The following is a 19,557-nucleotide window of genomic DNA, read 5'->3' as shown; positions in this document are numbered from 1 at the left end:
TGACCAAATGTCTGCACTGCGACATGCATGCCTGGCGATAATGGCATAATTGGAGGGGAGGAGGACATCAATGCACGAAATCCAATCTTTTATTTACGTTTAAATCTTATATTTTTTTGTATAAAAAAGACACGAAATTAGAAAAGGTACAATTAAAACAGTTAGGAAAGCAGCAGCAACAAAAATGTCATAAGAGTAAATACAATAAAAAGCTGTAGTTCATTATCCGCATAGGTAACAGATGACAGTTCCACAAATGCTTTGAATTGGCCAAATTTAGACGACGTTGACACTTCAACGGAAACGGACGACAATATTTTAAGGAAAAACAATTACATTCCTTGCATAGTAAATTAGACAATGAATCAAGTACTTAAATGTTATATATTTTAAAAATAAACCCGTCACAAATTTGCACATGACCATTTTTCAATTCCTTTTTAAAATAAGTAGCCTTTACATCGTCACATTATCGAGTTTTGTTTCCACTGATTGATTTTTCAACTGGGACGCCAACGCTGACATCATGTTCAACATCTGCTTTTACCTTTCAAATTGAGAGCAACTTCTCAAATTAAAAACACATTTAAAACCAACATTCACTGGACCAACAAACACGGTTAAGAGCTGAATAACTGAAACAGAAAGAGGAAATATATCGTATAAAAAACAGAATGACAAACATCATTACACCTTCTATCACGACTTATCTTTAAAGCAGGAACTGGACGAGAGAGACAAACTCTCTTTAAAGGAATACATAAAAAAAACACACGGGGGCACTTCCCTCACATTGAAGGTTTGGAAACATCATGACCTCACATTAAAATACCCAGTGTAGTGACTAATTCGTTGAATGGAGGGTGAGGGGAAAAAGATCATTCTGCATCAAGACTTCCATTGAGCAAAAGACTTAATGTTTCAAATCGATCCACAGGTAATATAGTAGTTGGCATAGAGCTGTACAGGTAAAAATGTGACTAAATTACCACATCTCTTAAATCCTCCCAGAATGCAGATAGATGAACAAATACTTTAGAAATTGTGGATGTAAATATTACATTTTGGGTGTACACAATCAGTAACATTTCCTTAACTAACGGATACAATCAAGTTCAAGTGAACCATAGAAACCTGCCGTCAGTGTACGGGGACATTTTGTTCACCGAGTGTCTCAGCAGTTGCTGTCATTTTTGTCCTTTTCCTCCCCAGACACCTTGGGCACCAACTGGTGGGTGGAGTCCTCGATGCTGGAACATGGACTCAAAGCTGAATCCTGCTGTATAATCGGAACTGGTCTGACCTCTGACTGCTCACTCTTTGGTGTCATCCTAGGACACAAACGAAGGTTTCAGCATAATGGAATGGATTACTTCATTTTCCATGAGTTGCTTGAGGAAACATTTTTGAAACAGTGGAGGACTAGCATCCCAGAACTGATTGTGGGAATCCAGAGAAGACAGTCATAGTCTTTCAACAAATACAATTTTGTTACGATTGTGGCTTTAAAAAAAATGCACTGACTGGAAGAGAAAATGTATGCAATAACAAATCGACTTACCTTGCATCCGGTACTCTGCTGTGTAAACTCCCCGACTGGCAGCTCACTTTACCGGAGCTCCCCCCTTTGCTACGTCTCCCTCCCCCTTCTCGCTCCCGCTCCCTGTCATCACGCCTGGCGCTTCGGCTCGAAGTGCCCTTGCCCTGGGTATGGAGCTCATGATTTCCCAGAGGTGACGCTCCTGCACCAATGGAGCCATCGGTTGGCGTGGCGCCCGTGCTTGTGCCCATAGACTTTGAGATGACCTTGAGCTTGTGCGAGGTTGACTTGTCGTGGTTCTTCTTGTGCTGGACACGGCTGTTATGCTTGAGGAAGAACTCGCAGGACTCCTGGAGCACCCGGCGGCTCTCGCTGATGGGACTGTGGATCACGAAACATTGAGAAAAGTGGCCAAAAACTACAAATGTCTGTCATCGATGCCAACATTGACGAAACGTCCTTACTCTCTTTTGCGGGTCCTGTTGAAAAAGTAGGCCCACTCAGAGCAAGTCTTTTTGCTGCTGACCCAGAACACTGCAGATATTCCAACAACCAGGGTCATCAAATACTTTACAAGGAACAGAGAGAGGTCCGGTCGCTCATGCTCGGTTGCCTGACATGGAAAATTAAACAAAATATGTATTCAATAAGCAGGGGAACATTTTACATTTATGAAATAAAGTCTTAGGTACTTGGCTAAAACTTTTTTTCCATCCATATTATTTCTTTGGCACATCCACATCATAGTTCTCAGATTGGGGGTTTGAATCTGGGCTCTGGCTTCCCTGTGTGGACTTTGCATGTTCACCCCGAACCTGTGCGAATTTTTTCCAGGCACTATGGCTTCCACCCTCATTGCAAAATCATGCTTCTTACTGGAATTTAATTGCAAACTCTAAATTGTCCTTAGGTGTGAGAGTGAGTGGATGTTTGTCAATATGTGTGCTGCGACTGGCTGGCAACCAGCTCAGGGTGTACCTCAACACACGCCCAAAGTAATCTGGGATAGGCTCCAGTTCACCTGTGACCCGAGAAAAGACTCAGCAGAACAAAAAAAATTTTTTTTAATGGGCTGATGGATATTGCGTAACTGGTACAATATTCTACGGTAAATCTCAAGAGAATGCCTTTAAAAGAAGTCATAGAATTCATCTTGAGTTGGGTCAGCCACATTCCTTTAGTTCTGATAATGATACAGTAAATTAATCTATTGGTTGAATTATAATATAGATTTTCCGTTTTTGTAATATTTTATCATACTAACTCAACTCTGTTTTGCAGATAAATATTAATGTTTTGCTATAAATGTACTTTGCATTCATTTATATGCAATTTGCATTTATCATCAATGTACATGCATAAAATACCAAATATATGCAAGTGAGGTGCAGGTATTATTTCTGTTCACTTGGGCTCACCATCCTCGGCTTCGACACTACTGTAGTATCTGTGCCCATCTGTGACTGAAGACGTGTGACTTTAAAAGGCACTGCAGCTTTTCTCAACTCCACCAAGCGATTTAGAAAAAAAATACTCCATTCCCCTCTTTATCCTTAGCTTGTTCCTCTACTGTGCCACCTGGAAGTGTTGCAGAGGTACACTTACCTTATATGAGCAGGGGATGCTGTATTCTTGGCAGTGGTCATTGATCCATGTGTTCTCCCAGGTGCTGCGTTGACTTTGTTCGTAAGTGTAGCATGCTAACAGGGTGACCAGTGGGACCAGGTAGAGGCAGCTGAACACACCGATTCGGATCATGAACTTCTTGAGTTTCCCCTGGTTGCGCTCGTCATGCTGGATAACCTGCCGCACGTGGTTCAGAGAAATGATGCCCGCAAGGATGAGGAAGAGACCGACGATGACGCCCACACATAGCGGAGCGATAACAAAGAAGCGCAGGGCCTCCAGATCGTAAAGTCCCACGAAGCAAACTCCGCTGATATTGTCCCCTTCAACCTTGTTCAGAGCGAGCAGCATGACAGTTAGCGCTCCGGGGATTCCCCAGGCGACAGAGTGGAACCACACCTAAAGGGAAAATACACAAGAGACCTTTGAACAGCGTGCAACATTGCCCTGCCTTGATGCACATTAAAGTCTGTCACTTCTGATCATATTTGAAGCCTCAAGTTAATTTCAGTCTTGTCAGAACAGGGCCAAATCTTTTCATCTGCTCACTTTTAGACATCATCTTTTAATCTTACCGCTTTCTTCTCTATGGCTTCACAGCTCCACTTGGGTCCAGCTGCCAGGAACCAGGTGATGGTGAGTATGACCCACCAGATGATTCCAGCGATCGAGAAGAAGTAGAGCAGCATAAAAAGCAGAGTGCAGCCTTTGCTCTGAGAGCCCAACACAACTGTGTCCACACCGCTGGGATGGACTGCCTTGTTACACGCTGCACTGTTGCCCAGCAGGAAGCCAATGAAGTATATGAGTGAAACAAAGCTGTAGCAAACTGCATAGAAGATTATGGGACGCTCGGGATAGCGAAAGCGTTTGACATCGATGAGGAAAGTAAGGAAGGTAAAGAGAGTGGCGGCCAAGCAAATGATGGAGCAAACGCCAATGAAAGTCTTGGCAAATTCAATGTCGTGGGGTTTAAAATACATATTGGAACAAGGTGGAGCACAGTCCTGAGTTCCAAGGAATGATGCGCCTTGGCCAGCTTTGGCTTTTAACTGCAGTGGGCACCAAAAGCCCAAGTCCCTCCTCGCAAATGTTGAGCTCATTGGGGTGGTTGCAGGAAGCTTGGAGTAATCTCCAAGGCCACATGAGTCAAGTCTAGAACAAAATAAATGGCAAGAATGTATTTATTTCCCCAATGGACTTATTTTGCATGACTCCTGTGGATGGGTCTTACTTACTTGTCACACTGTAGCTCAGGAGGCCAGATAATTCCAAAAATGCGAATGTTCTCCCGACAATCGGACATTACAGCCTCACAGTCTTCTCGGCAAGGCTGAAACACTGTATTCTCCTCAGTACATACTGGGAAAAAAGCCTGGCACAGGAAGTGGTGAACATTTGGGGAACAGCTCAGCCTTGCCAATGGCATAAATGGCTGCAATGACATGAATGAAACAATGTTCAGAATAACTGCAGAAATAACTGGTTAAGACCAAAGCAAAGATACACCTTGTGTTTAATGACAAATTTGGTCTTGGTTCACACTGGCTCTTTTTGGACCAGTTACTCTGTAAATGGCATAGTGGCAAACGTTGGAACACTACTGGGCAGCGTAAAGAATGCAATTTTCTAAAATGTATGAAAAGGGTTAAAAAAAAAAAAAAGAATGTCTGCCTCCATTGCTGAGCAAGATTGACAAGAAGAACCAGACATCTTTAATTAGCTCTAACATCAATAAACAATACAAATAATATTGTACATTTATATACAGGTGGGTGCCTGAAAATTTGATTAGTGATGGAAAGTCCATGTATTTAAGTACCGGGTAAAAAAAGGCTTGAAATATTTCACTTTGTGTGTTGAACTCATAAAACATACAAGTTTCACTTTTTGAAACAAATTCTTAAAATAAATGGACTTTGCCCTCATTATTCAAATTCTTTTGGCACCCACCTGTCGTGCCTTTGAAGGGAACAGGGGAAACTTTATAAAAACACATCGGGGAACTCAACACCCCGCGATTCAAACAACAATGCCGAATACCCTTTACACCAAATTATAATCACGAAACATTTTTGTAGTGACTGCCAGAAAAGTATAAATTGATTAAAAAATATTTCCAAAACCGTTTATTGTGTCAGTGGCATTTCTGAGAGTTTTGAAAGGCACATTTATCAATCAAGTCTTATATTTACAATAATAAAGGTTTCAATGTTGGCAAAGTCAAATTCCAGACTGTTTTCATGACCAAGGCATGTGCTTCGATTGATCTGATATCACCACTATGCTGCTCCCTGCCCTGGTGCCCAATTCTAACAATGATATGATATATCTATAAAAAACACCTCTCAGAAATTTCATAAAGTTTTTCTTTTTAAATAGAATTTTCACGTTTAGCTTTCTGAAAATGTGTATGATTACTTTTCATCCGTTGCTATAACTCCATTATGGTTATTATGACAAGAGCTGCTCAAAGATTACATTGAACAGAAGGCCAGGGCATATTAAATGATGTGTACCGGTATATAATCAGCAATACAGATTTAAAGATGTCAAATCATTGAGGCGAACAGATATTCTCTACAATAATAACTTTTCAAAGTCATTCCGCATTTCATTATCACTCATTCTTATGCAATGTTACAGGACCCCCCGTGTGTAATGTAGCTTCTTTTTTTTAATAGAACTTGTGAACATTTCGGACCAATAACCACTTCTTGTATTCACTTAATTATTGAGATTATATTACTGTGCTTTTTTTTTTTTTTAAATACAGCACTTCCGCAGGTCTAAATTTAGAGTTGCGTGCCTTCAGCGTATTACCATGTTGTGTCACAACATGCTCGGCAGCCCTGAGGCCTACTGGAAGAGATGCAGCATAATTCAGAGCAAGAAGAAGAGACTGAGAAGGTCCCCAATTTACAGAAGCTGGTTAATGTTCCCACACAGAAGAGACAATCCAGCATTGTTGTATATGTCAAAGAAGCAGTTGTTTGAAGGGTTAGAATTACCATAACCTTTAAGCTAATTTCCTTTAGCCCGTCTGTGGAGTTAGACAAAATCATAATTTTGTTGAACAAAATGGGGGTTTACTGTATACCATGAAATGAGGCTAAAGGTTGGGGGACAATTCCAGAGTAAAGTATTTACATTACTTAGATGAGCTGCAGTTCTCAACAGCATCACACAAGGAGCCATTTACTGCTTAGGATGTATATTCTGTTACCATATGGGTGGCAGGAAATTAATTTGGGAACATAAGAGATTCTTGGCAAGCGCAGCACTTGTTATGTGCCTGACATTATGCACTGCACATCAACTGCAATACTATCATATCACAGCATACAGTGTGCGGACTATTTAGAATAATTGGGAATTCATAAACCACTGCCAGTCCAGTAATATTTGTAAGCACCATCAACACAGACTGCTATTGAATCTCCCCCCACCCCCTCTTTGCTGAAATCCAGTCTGGCAGGTAGTCCACATTTCTGCGAGCTATGTGTCGTTCTCACAGTAAGTGTCCTTGTTTCTCCCCAGTTGGGGGTTGAGGAATCCTTGTCAGTGAGTTCCTCTTGCAAAGTTAAGAGGGAGAAACTATCCATATGTGGTCAGCAGTTGGTTGAATTTTCGACTCAAAAGTCAACATCCTCACCTCGAGCACTCCTACAACTTGAGGTTTCTCAAATGGTCCTGCATTGTTAACAGTATGCCATTGGCTGCTTCTCACTGTCTTTTGTATTCTCACACTTCTCACTTTCATATACAGGTGATTGCTCGTGGAATGTTGGGCCATGGGCGATACAAGGGAAGCTCTACTCCAGAAAATCCTTTGTGGTAGGCTGAGCTGGGTTCAGACTGAATCTAACTCCTGGTTGATTACAGGGCCAGACTTTGATAAGACACTGCATACTTTCTTAGAGGAGGTATGACTGTGTGCAGTAGATGAAACTAGTGAGTGATTAACAGAGAGAGTGCTTTCAATGTGGTATGCAGCACAGGCTTTGTGTGACTCCGGGCGTGTCCATCCCCTTCCTGAACAAATCAAAGGGCTCCATACAACAAAGCCGATGATTAGTTGCCTGTGGCTAAAGCTGATGTGTAATCAGAAGCCTTTAACTTTGCCAGATGACACACTCGAGATTCCCTCAGCACGTAACCATTCATGGTTGGGCTTCTAACATGTACAACCCAAACCTATTGCCTTTAGGAATGTGACATGATGCAACTATCATATATGTTCACCAATAAAACAACAATATATCAGCAACATCACTCACATATTGTAAAATACAATCCATGTTGTAATTACACAGCGAAATCAGACACGAGTGCAGAAATGTTTGTCCTGTATTTCTTCAATGAGATGCCCTCCACTTGAACAGACACTGTGCCCCCGTTGACCACCAATGAATCATGCACTTAAAAAAAGAAAACAGAAACATATGCCTCCTTTCCTGTAATTACACTAACCATATTTTTTGGACCATATTTTTTTCTTTTTTTAATAGTTTGGATGCTTCTCCGACTTACACCAAAGTATAGTTGTATATATTCCAATTAGCGATTGGATTTGCACCAAAAATTCACATTACCCAACGTTTCTTTTTTCTTCTTTATGATGCAGTTTTTGATTAGTGCAATTTATACTCCGGATCGGCTTGCAGTCCAAAAAACATGGTACTTATGTAACTTGTATAGCGAAGTAGCATTAACTTGACATGTTGACAACATTTTGCCACACATTATACATTTTGTGTGAACATGCAACGCAAAGAAGCATGTTGACTAAATTGACTTAACGTCAGTATTGGAGAATCTTTGAATAAAAGAGTCTTGAGCGAACACACTGGAAAGCTCTGTGGGACACCTCACTAATATTTTTCCTCTCAGTTTGACATTCAGAAACGTTCGAAACAACCCACACGACAAAGAATAACCAAACATTGAAATCCTAAATGGACAAATAAGGGCAAAATGCCAGTGGTAACTGGACGAATCATAAACTACTAATTACATTAATAGTAAAGCGTGCACCAAAAGCCACTATACACGACCTTTGTTAATATTTTGCCTCAGTTATCATTCAGGCAGAGGTTAGGCCATCGGCATTTGACAGCTTAAGTTTTGCAGTTCTTCTAAGTATATGATTCCCTTGGCCAAACATTGTTTCTGTCCCCGACTGCTTTTTAGCAACAGTTTAAGAAGTTTTCTGGTCGTCAGGCTGCTCTCATGCAGAGTACAATTTATGCTATCCATGGAAAGCTTCTTGAAACAGGATCTGTTCTTGACAAAACATGCAGCTATAGACTTGCTACTACCACAAGTAATGATAACACCGCACACCTAAAACAGACGTTCACGCAAAGGGAGAGGGGCGGGGGGAGTCGATTGGGGCGCTGCACTGGAACTCAGCATTGACAAACTCTCGATGGAGCAGATAATTAGGAGTGACATATTTACCCCTCCCACCTTCCAGTGAGCATCATAATCTTCATCTTGAATCCTTCGAACAAACAGAAGTTGTGATTGGTGAAGTTTTATTACCTTTTGAAGCATCCTCTGAATCAGGCTTTTCTTAAGCCGAGTTCCAGTGCAGCTGTAATAAAGGAGGATGAGCCTAGCTTTGCGCAAAGGACTAGCTTGCCCATTCATGGTTTAATCAAGAACAGATCCTCTTTCGGGAAACTTGTCACAGAGTGTGCAAACTGTACTACACATTAAGGATGGATGATTATTACAATCATAATTATTTTGACTGAGATTGAAATAACGGTTAAAAAAATGATTAGGTTGATGAATGATTTTTCAATGAACTATTTATTCAACTACTAAACCTCAACTACTCAAAACCACCATCAAAGCCTGTTCAACCCTGCATATTGAACACTTTTTAAAAATATTTTTGTCAAGTACATGTAAATATGTGAAATTCAAGGCTCTTACATGTTCATTCTCCTAGATTCATACCTTTTATTGCATGCATCTTTGCACACATTGAAGACATAAATAAGCACTACCCTTGGGCCTCATCTCTATCATATTTATTTTACCTAATTTTATTTTCACAATCTCTTGGGACTTATTGGGCTAACCTGGGACCTCAGGGATTGTATTTTGTGCCATGTCAAGTGGATATGTGTTGGTATAAAAAAGAAAGAAAAGGGATTGGATCTTTGTATCATTGAAAGGGAAATTCCTTGGCTGTGATTGGCTGGCAACTATTTCGTGGTGCACCCTGCATACTTCCCAAAGACAACTGGGACAGTTTCCAGCATGCCCACGACCCACGTGAGGATAAAAGCTTTTTTTTTTGGTGCATGTAAATACTTGTTTTCCACTTTCTTCCCTCCACATTTTGCTGCTATAAGTGTGAATTTCTCCATTGTGAGACAATAGAGGTTTTCTTATCTTAATGGATGGAATATTCCTTGGATCCTTTAAAACTCAACTTTAGATATAACTTGAAAGGACAATAAAAAAATAAAATTAGTGCGAAAGTAATTCTATACTAAAACAATACCAATTAGAAAGAAAAAAAAACAAGACAAATACCGGAAAGTCCCTTTGTGTGTTGGCAATGTGGTGTATGGATGGAGTACAACAATGAGGTGAGTTTGACATTGAGCTCTATTAATGAAACTGGCTTTTCACTGATTGGGGAAAAAATGTCTCAGTGTTACGTTACCTATGTGTATGAGTTTCCACATAATTTGTGCGTGAATATTCATAATTGAAAGGAATATCACTTCCGAAGTTGATGCTAATTTGCTCTTAGCATGTCAATGAGCAATTACATTGACTTTAGCATTCACGCTAGAGATGTTTTAAAAACAAAGCATGTTTTGAATTTAAATATACAATGGGCTGTAATTATTTTTGTTGTGTATTTAGTTTTGCAGTAAACTCCAACTGGTTGTCATTAAACAATTTAAAGCAGGCTCAGGGACAGCAGAATCACATAAACTACATGCTTGCTATGCATTTCGGGAACTTTCAAAATGTTGGGAATTTGTAAAGGCACCGCACCGCCGTTCACATTGTTTTTCTTGTATTTTAATGTTTTAAATATCGAGAGAGGCAAAAATCGAAATCTGATTACAGGTTGATTAATCATCCCATCCTGCTACAAGTTGGAGCAGTGTGGCGGCCATTAAGCCTCTCAAACTGGTGCTTAACTGCAGTCAGGGACGGAAAAATTTCTTGGTAGACAGCAATTCTGCTAACCTATGAAAATTGAGTGGTTCAATATTTGAGTTAAAAAGTTCTTAATTACAATGCATGGACAAACCTCTGAGTGTTCCTGCTGTCGACCATTATACAAAGATGATCATGGTTGAATCAGTGCCAATTGAAATGCATACTGTGTACTGCATTGCCATACAAACAGGCTCAATAGCTAATGAGATGAAACATTAAAAAAAAAAAACAACGACAACAACATTTGCTTTATGAAAGGAGAGGTTCAAATCTAGCATGTTCGCTTAAATCAAGCTTGTTACAAGCTCAAACCTATTGTTCATTTTCTTTCTGTCGTTTTTCCACCATTCTGCCTCGACTACTCCACTCTTGCATGCGACCTGACTATCACGGCTATAGCTTGTTGCTTCGCGATCCAACTTTATACTACATGCATTGGTTCTCAGGAGATGATCTGCAGGCACCAAGGAAAGAGTGGCTTGCCCCTGATCTACAGTTGTAAACTTGGAATGAGTGTGAACAAAACCAATGACTGTTTTAGTGAAAACAGGTGAACCCTTAAAAGAGTGAAGACCCTAAGACTGTAAAATTGGGAATTCCATCAGAGTGTATGTCACTTTAACTCACACTAAGCTTCAGACTACCGTTACATATATCACGAGACACCAGAGTGTCACACACGACTTCAGCAAATCTAGCGAGACCAGAGCATAAAAGGATTAACTGTGCGCGCCTCTTGCTTTATTCTTTTGGTATTTGTGACACTTGTTCTAAAAAGGAGACCAGCCTCAACAAGGGGTGTGAGGAGTAGAATGTGAGAAGAGAAAATTAACAGAATGCAAGTTACATGGACTGCCAGCCAAAGTAATAATAATAATGTTGTAATAATGTAATAACTTGTTATTAAAGTTAAAGTAGAGAGCTACATTTTAATATTTTACCGTGGTTACTTTTTCTTTTAAATTTGTGAGACAGTTAAGGATTTTAAAAATAAATTGAATGAGGTGCATTGGCGATCCAATTCTGTTTTTGCTTGATGCTTTTGCCATTTATTACTAAAGACAGCATGTTTGATTGTGTTTTTGTTTTTTTATAAAAGACTCACCTCCATTTTATTGGCTGCAACATCCTGATCATAGTGCTCCATCATGTTGGGAAAGAAAGTCATGTTGTAGGACAACCCCATGCATCGATGAACCTGAATTGGCTCGCAGGTGAAGAGGCTGTGAGCACTGCAACATTGCAGCCAAAGCAGACCCAACCACACCAACACGCTCATTTTGATGGCTCACTGGAAATTTGGGGATATTTTGTTTTCCAGCGTGAATATGTTTTTTTCCCTTTCAGGATCACTTTGAGGACGCAAATAGTGAATTCCCCTGACTCTGACTGTTCCACCTATCCTGGTGTCAGCTCAGTGGAGGCGATGGCATGAGCAGAGGGTGTAGCTTCCGCATTAACGCGCTGCATGTGCTCTTACTTAGGAAGAGGTATCCAACATCACTGAAATTAGAAGGACATTGTGCACAGGTTACACATCCAGCATCTTACATACATTATTGTTGCTGTTTGTCAAATCCATGCAAGCACTCCACCAGGACTGAGGCATGTAGAAGTTAAGACTGTTGTCACACCAATCACCACATACACTTATTGTGCTACCATAAAACGGACACAATGCAACTCCTCATTTTTTTCCCGTAGAGAGCTCTTGGCATCCAACAAGTCATCGATAAGATAGAATAGCACAATATTGTGCATTTGTGGACCATATGCATTTAACGTGGGAATTTTAAAAATCCGTGTTGATTCAGTTGAATAAGTCTAAACTTGTTTGGACACATTCAACGTGACTTTTCGGAATGGATGCACAACTATATTTGCAATATTAACCTGGAAAATTGAATGATTGAGACCATCGTAAATACTACTCTCGTAAGTTTATGAACAATATACGCCAGCAGTTTGTTATTGTTTAAAAGGTAATATGACAAATACCTTTTTATTTGGGTGATATATAAATTAATTACTACCATATCTACATCATGACAGTGTAGAAGAGTATTTGATGTATTGGGCTTCTTTGAGTTATATTTACAAAAGTGGTCGAATAAAGTATATTCATGAAGATGGACATCCATTCGAACATACAGCAGAAACAGGATTTGCTTTTAACCACACGTTATAGCTGCGTCATTTGCATACTACAACTTAAAATCATTTTCTGGTTACGTTGGTAATTTATATTTCAGTGATGTAATTTTCGCTTTCTATTAACAAATTGGCGAACGTGCACCGTATAACAACAACACATGCATTTTAATTTTAACGACTGCAATCGAGCAGGGAGGGAGACAATAATAACATACCTGAAAAAAGAGGAGGTAAACACACGTAAATATGTATCGATTTAAGTTTGAATATACGGTCTCCCGTCAAAAAATCAATTTCTCCGAGTTCGCAGTAAACATGGTCGCCTCCGTTGCTAACCATGGAAATGCGACACAAAACAACATTAGTAGCGACACAAACGTTTGAAAGGCTAACCAAGGAAGAATAAAGAAAAAAAACATACCAACAACTGTTATGAAGCGAGTTCGAGCTGGGACAGACTGCATGGATAAACTTTGGAGTACATTTTTGGAATGAAATTTGATCGTGCGTTTCCTGAAAAAAAACCCCCCAACAAACTCCCGTTGGTCAACTCCAATCTCGTGCTGCCTTTGCGTTCCTGTGAAAGTTGTATTTTTCATTGTGTGCGTGTGCACGTGCATATGTGCACGTGTGCGTGTGTGTGTGTGTGTGTGTGTGTGTGCGTGCGTGCGTGTGTTTGTAAATTTTCGCTCGAGGAAAGCATCCACATTTCAAGTTCTTGTTCTCTTCCAACATTGTTTCTAGTAGCGGTGACCATATAAGACATGTTGACAGAAGTTGACCTGCTGAGAAAAGATGCTTGAACGGTTTCAAGAATTTAATTTTGGGTATACATTATTTAATTAAAACAATATAATATTTATAGGTGCCTTTCAATTTTACCGTGAACTTTCTTTTTAATATGGCAAGAGTACAACAATCAAATATTTATTATTGCAGTTTTAAGGTGTTTCCAGGAGTAAATTAAGTTACATCAGTCTGACATGCAACATTTCCAGGGACCTCAGCTGCTTCGTGAGGCCCAAACGATAATGGTCCACATGAACTTTTTTTCTCACCGGAAGTGAATGAACCAGCGAATATGGACTCGTGTGAAGCCTGGCATCTGAAATTCCAACCGGGGCTTCTTTTCGACACCCCACGACGACCCCTGGTGTCCGGCCATCGACTGCACCTCCACACTACGCTATTCCCACATTATCCACTTGGAGACGCTGCGTCCCCCGACTGTATTTGTCCACATTCATGTGACCACCGGGGGAGGCGGAGTTTGGTTGTCACATTTTAGCTCTACACTGTCACTACACAAATAAAGTGCTGTTGACATTGGACTCCTTTTTCATCGTCGTCGTGCTTGGTTCTTTTGCCTGCAGATGTGCTTCAATAGTGGCGGGTTCGGACAATTTCATTGTCAAAGAGGAGACGGACGAGGACAGGACACTGACATATGAGGTGCGTGAGATGTGTGGCACACAGAGTGACAACCGTAACATGCATTCCCGAATGTGAGTGTCTACGGTGTATGTTGTGTGTGATAGAAGTAAGAGGCTTTATTCCGCGGAGAAAGGCGCTGGCCTGTTGCTAGGAAACGCTTTGACAGCTGGAAGCTTTTGGAAAGTGATGGTCAGTGCTACAATGGTGTCTATTTATCTCCCACCGCAACCCTCCTGCACCATCATTCACCTTTTGATGTTGTGCTCGAGTCTAAATCCGTATTGTGTCTGATTTGTGACACCTAGCCTAGTATTCGGAGTTGTTCTCAATCTAGGGACAATTATTGTTTGCAGAAAATGGCCTACTTCTTGTGATCATCTGACCATCATATTTTCCACCGTATGACTATGAGTGAAGTACCGTATCTGTATATATTTACACAAAGACAGGACATAGACAGACATGGCATAATCATGATCTGAAAACCTGTTTGTTTGGGGTCGGGGGGTTGTAATATTGGACTGACATGCCCCCCCACCTCCTTTCCTGTTATATAACAAACTATTTATTGTGACAATCATTTATTGTTGTTTATGGTAGATGCAAAATGGCTCCTTGTGGACCTCATCTATCAGATGCATTTGTCTGTGGCCATGGATTTGAAGGTCACTCATGAATGGATCGATAACTGCATCTTGCTGGGAACTACTCTCTCCAGGAAGATGGGATGAACCATACACATGCTACAAACAGCTTTTGAATAGCCATATGAGGAGACATACAGTTTTGAATTGTTCCAGTCAGAATGCTGCTGACCTTAGTGCCGATATATTCTTTGTTGTTTAGTTTACTGTGGACCACAACGCAATACAGATGTGTAATGCAACACCTCTGAAGTTGTAGTGAGAGAATCTAGTTTTTGGTATAAATTTGGCTCCCAATTTTTCAAAGTGCTTATTATTCCATTTTTCAGACATCAAATTGCCTGTCACTGTTACAGTGCGGCTTTTCATGATTATCACCCCACATCCCCCCAGGAAACTGTAAGAATGATAATGGCCAGTGTGTGAGTGAAGCGAGAAGTTGGCACCATGCTTGATGGGCAGTTGCATTTTTTCACGCATCACACAGAAGGTTGCCACACTGAATTTGAGTGGATTGCACGGATTGATGAAAGCTGACTCTCTGCTCTGTCCTATCAGGCTGATGTATGTTGCCGGCGAGGAGACTTCAGTCCTCAGGAGACGTATAGCACCTCCACTCGACCCCCACAAAAGTCCCTTCATCCTGCATCCAGGGGCATGCCTCCTGAACGCGGCCTCAGGTAAATGACATGCTCAGTCCATACAAATTGAACACTAAATATTTACTGTACATGCAAAAGCTATCTCAATGGATGGTACCGTATATGGTGTATGGTATTGACTGCGTAAACAAGTAATTAACAGTTGTCACCTTGTATTCCTTTAATCACGTTACATTATAATTTAATACAACCAATCAATGGATTAAACGTAGATAGCCTTCTTAGGGGAACTTCAGATACTATAATCACATTGGGGCTGAAGTAAAATCAATGTAAGTCAGCCCATTTAGTATATTTTCCACCCTAACCAATGTCTAAAGGAAAACTGTCTGGAGTACCAGAAGACCAAGTTTCAAACTGATTTGTTCACCAATGAAAGCCATGTTTATTTGGATGATCAAGAAAGATGGATGGACCATGTCCTAACAAGGTTGCAACGCCAGCAAGGTGCCGGCGGTCTAAAATGTTGAGCTGGAATATTGGCGAAGGAGATGGTAGGCCCAAAATAAAATCATCTCTGTGATGATAGAGAATTCTGGAATTATCTTTGCAATGCACACAAGCAGTGGAAATTGAATACTGCCCTCCAGTTCAAGTCTGTCAGTGCGCTTTTGTGCACTTGCAATATTTAAGGACAGCCTCACTTCGAAGTCAAGTCAGCCATCACAACAATTGCCTCAACTTAAAAATCAAACTTAAGTAAGGCATTGATATTCATGTACAGCAGGGGTCACCAATCTTCTTGAAATGTTTGTAAGTTTGTTTGTTTATTGAACATAAAACATATATACAGTAATAATTTGACAGAAAATAAGGTAGATAAAAAAAGTAAAAAGAAAGAAATCAATCTTCATTCAACACAGTTATTACGTTCAAGGGAGTAGGAAGAAGTAAAAAACGTATCTAGTCCTACCCCGTTATGTGATTGTATCTAATAAATCATTTTTATATCAATCAGAAAAGAAAAAAGTAAGAAGAAAGAAGTCTCCATTAAGGCTCATACTTTACCCTTAACCGTGATATTTTTACAACTTTTGGTTTGTATCGGGATTATATACTTCCACACCCTGACACTCTTGTGTCAATTTTCTCTTGTATTCATAATGGATATTTCTATACCTTTCTCTATTTATCAACTTAGTTCTGATTTATCATTATATTTAATGTTTTGAATTTCTCATTTTAACTCTGATTAATGTAGGTTGTTTGTACTATTTTTTTGAATTTGTTTTTGAACTCAGCAAGCGATTTACTCATTTTCAGGTCCGTTTCGAGATTATTCCACAGATTAACACCTTTGATAGATACACTTCTTTGCTTGATGTTTGTTCTTGTTTTGAGTTTTTTGAATAAGTTGGTACCTCTTAAATCATAGCTGCTTTCTCGAATTTCGAAAAACTTCTGAATGTTTTGGCAGAGCAGGTTATTGTGTGCTTTGTACATTAATTGGGCGATTTTAAAGTCAACCAGGTCATAAAATTTCATCGTATTTAATTTGATAAATAGTGGATTTGTGGGTTCCGTATATTTTGATCTATTAATAATTCGAATTGCTTTTTTTTGTAGGTTGAGAATAGGGAGTGTGTTTGTTTTGCAGGCATTTCCCCATATTTCCACACAGTAGGTCATATATGGTAATAATAATGAAGTGTATAATGTGTACAAAGATCTCTTATTTAGCACTTCCTTGGTTTTGTAGAGGATCCCTACGGTTTTGGCTATTTTTATATTATATTTATTATATAAATGCAAAGTCTCTTGTCCATCCATCCATCCATTTTCCGAACCGCTTAATCCTCACTAGGGTCGCGGGGGGTGCTTGGAGCCTATCCCAGCCGTCTTCGGGCAGTAGGCGGGGGACACCCTGAACCGGTTGCCAGCCAATCGCAGGGCACACAGAGACGAACAACCAAGCGCGCACACACTCACACCTAGGGACAATTTAGTGTGTTCAGTCAGCCTGCCATGCATGTTTTTGGAACGTGGGAGGAAACCGGAGTACCCGGAGAAAACCCACGCAGGCCCGAGGAGAACATGCAAACTCCACACAGGGAGGCCGGAGCTGGAATTGAACCCGGTACCTCCGCACTGTGAAGTCGACGTGCTAACCACTGGACTACCGGGCCGCCTCTTGGTTACCGATCAATGCAAATTATTACCGATAGAGGTGTCAAATTGAGTTATTTCATCGATCATCAAATTCATAGATTATTGGTTTGGATAATTCATTGCTGAGAGCATTTGTTTTTACCTTAAATTTGTCGATATCCTCTGATTTCAGCCTCACTAAAGTAAATATCTGATTTCTGCCCTCCTCCATGAAAGCAGACTGACTTGTTTTTGATCAGTTACAATTGTATATTTGTAGATGTTTTATGTTATGTGTTCTGTTGTATTCTTGTTATTTTATGTTAAATGTTCTGTAAAGTGCTTTGTTCCAGCTGCAGCTGTTGTGAAAGTGCTATATAAATAAAGATGTATTGTATTGTAAAATAAGACATTTGCAAACATTTTCTAATCTACATTTTCTTCGGAAAACAACTATTTTACCTATTATATGAGGTAAGTGGTACAGGGTTACAATAACGGAATCATAATCAATTTATGGAAAACGATTAAGATTAATCTATTCCAAAAGCAATAATGTGCAGCTATTCTAAAAATGACCTTTTATTGATTGATTGACATTTAATTGACATTAAACAATACCTATTGTAGTGCAAAATCAATTTGTCTCCGATGATTCGATTAATCAATGGAATCATCGATGCATTAATCGATTTTACAAATATTGAATAGTGACAGCCCTCGATACTATTTTGCTGCACCAATCTGAAACACATTTTCTCAAACTATATTTAATCATGTTATTGTTCATAATTTATGTGAAGACATTGATCATGTTAATTATATCTCACAATTAGGAAAGAGATAAATATTACAACACTTAATTTATATATATTTTTGTCAATGCTTGCATTTTCAAATGATGACTTACCGTATATAACAGGCCAAGAAAGTCACAAAGTCCTATCACTGGTGAGCTATTTTTGGAACAGGCCTGCAAGCTATATTGGTGACACCTAATGTACACTAATACTTGGTTTGTTTCTATTTAGGAAATTAAAGCTCGTGACGCGTTGCATGATAGGAGGCTATGAAACATCATAGCGGGGGCTGTCTTGACTCAGCCGGCTACCTGCTAACATTCTTAGGGAGACGTGGCCTAACGTGTTGCAGGAGGGCCACCAGCAAGACGGCTCCCCGTCGCTGTGCCACGGTTTCAACGACCCATCAAAATATGTTCTTACACGAAAGCGGTCCGTGGTTCAAAACAAGAGTGAGCAACTCGAGAACCCTGCTAAGCTAGCTGATCACAGTGTCAGAGGTGGGAAATTAATTTTTTGAATGGGCAATGCAACTCAATCATGTTAAATAGGAATGTTAATTATTTGTATTGTTTCAATAAACTGTCATTGTGTGGCTCTGGTAATTAAGAAATAAAAACTGAAAATGTGTTCACTTATATTAAAATGACACATCTACACATAACAACTATAAACCTTGTCCAGAAGGACCATAAGTCTTTAAGTTCATCCATAAGGTCAGTGGGTGAGGAAAAAACCCCAAAAAACCTCTGTTGCTCTATTTGAGAACCACTTCCAAAATTTTAGGTGCACCCCTGCTTATATATTGATTTAATTGTTTTGTCCATTGTAATCTTAGTTGGAGTAATGCTTCAAGAAAATCACCATTATTTAGGAGCAAACATACGTCATTGTCAAATCCTGAAGTTTTCAGTCCATCCACAAATCCCACAGAGTACACTTTGAGGTTTTAAATGCTGTCATTTCTTTTCACTTCAATGGCACCCCAGTTCCAAACAAACACCCTGACTCATCAGTCGTCTCACTTCTGGCCCCACCAATGCATTCAAACCCACACGCACCCATTATGTTCTTTCTCTTACACCCCAACAAGACAGAGTGTGTTGCCCTGGCAGGCTGATGCATTCACACGGATGGCCAACACTAAATGGACAGAGATGGATCTGGATGGACAGTGTGGCATGTTGATGAGGAGGCATACAAGAGGAGACAGGCTGAGGGTTTTTTTTCGAAAATATGGCCTGGCCACACGCAGTCATTTTGACACATTGGAATCCCCAATGAAGTATATATACGTTTTCAACCTTCATTAAATAGTTTAACGGTGAAATGTGGTTGGTATTGTGGGGCAAATAATGCAGTCAAAAAAGGGATGACACGATTCAATGCTGGTTAGTTGCTGCTTGAAT

General features: G+C 39.9%; 2 protein-coding genes across 4 annotated transcripts in view; one reads left to right on the top strand and one right to left on the bottom strand.

Moving 5' to 3' along the window:
* Positions 1-71: 71 nt before the first annotated feature.
* Positions 72-13,053, bottom strand: fzd6 (frizzled class receptor 6). The gene is made up of 8 exons (XM_086114046.1): positions 12,942-13,053; positions 11,472-11,869; positions 4,405-4,601; positions 3,742-4,321; positions 3,146-3,565; positions 2,005-2,153; positions 1,562-1,921; positions 72-1,331 (listed from the first exon to the last, which is right to left on the bottom strand). Exons 2-8 carry the CDS (start codon positions 11,643-11,645, stop codon positions 1,175-1,177), a joined length of 2,037 nt encoding a protein of 678 aa, XP_085970172.1. The 5' UTR covers positions 11,646-11,869; positions 12,942-13,053; the 3' UTR covers positions 72-1,174.
* Positions 13,054-13,782: 729 nt separating this feature from the next.
* Positions 13,783-19,557, top strand: part of klhl32 (kelch-like family member 32) — a 38,389-nt gene continuing 32,614 nt past the window's right edge. The window contains exons 1-2 of one of the 3 annotated variants that reach the window (XM_086113059.1): positions 13,783-13,972; positions 15,157-15,278. In XM_086113059.1, the coding sequence (XP_085969185.1) occupies positions 15,256-15,278 (23 nt within the window). In that variant the 5' untranslated portion in view covers positions 13,783-13,972; positions 15,157-15,255. Of the gene's footprint in view, positions 13,973-15,156; positions 15,279-18,379; positions 18,649-19,557 lie in introns of those variants that run through there. The other 2 variants (XM_086113057.1, XM_086113058.1) reach the window with 2 other exon arrangements.

This window comes from Hippocampus guttulatus, chromosome 6, assembly GCF_054856545.1.
Source record: "Hippocampus guttulatus isolate MCC_2025c chromosome 6, RoL_Hgut_1.0, whole genome shotgun sequence".
Taxonomy (NCBI): Eukaryota; Metazoa; Chordata; class Actinopteri; order Syngnathiformes; family Syngnathidae; genus Hippocampus; species Hippocampus guttulatus.
This window is presented reverse-complemented; position numbering and strand designations above follow the sequence as displayed.

Excerpts from the sequence above, each read along its gene's own strand:
- fzd6 (XM_086114046.1), bottom strand. The coding sequence starts at position 11,645 with ATGAGCGTGTTGGTGTGGTTGGGTCTGCTTTGGCTGCAATGTTGCAGT. Across the intron at positions 4,602-11,471 it reads TTGCAGCCAATAAAATGGAG|CCATTTATGCCATTGGCAAG; the intron begins GTGAGTCTTTTA and ends ATGTCATTGCAG. Across the intron at positions 1,332-1,561 it reads AGCAGAGTACCGGATGCAAG|GATGACACCAAAGAGTGAGC; the intron begins GTAAGTCGATTT and ends TTTGTGTCCTAG.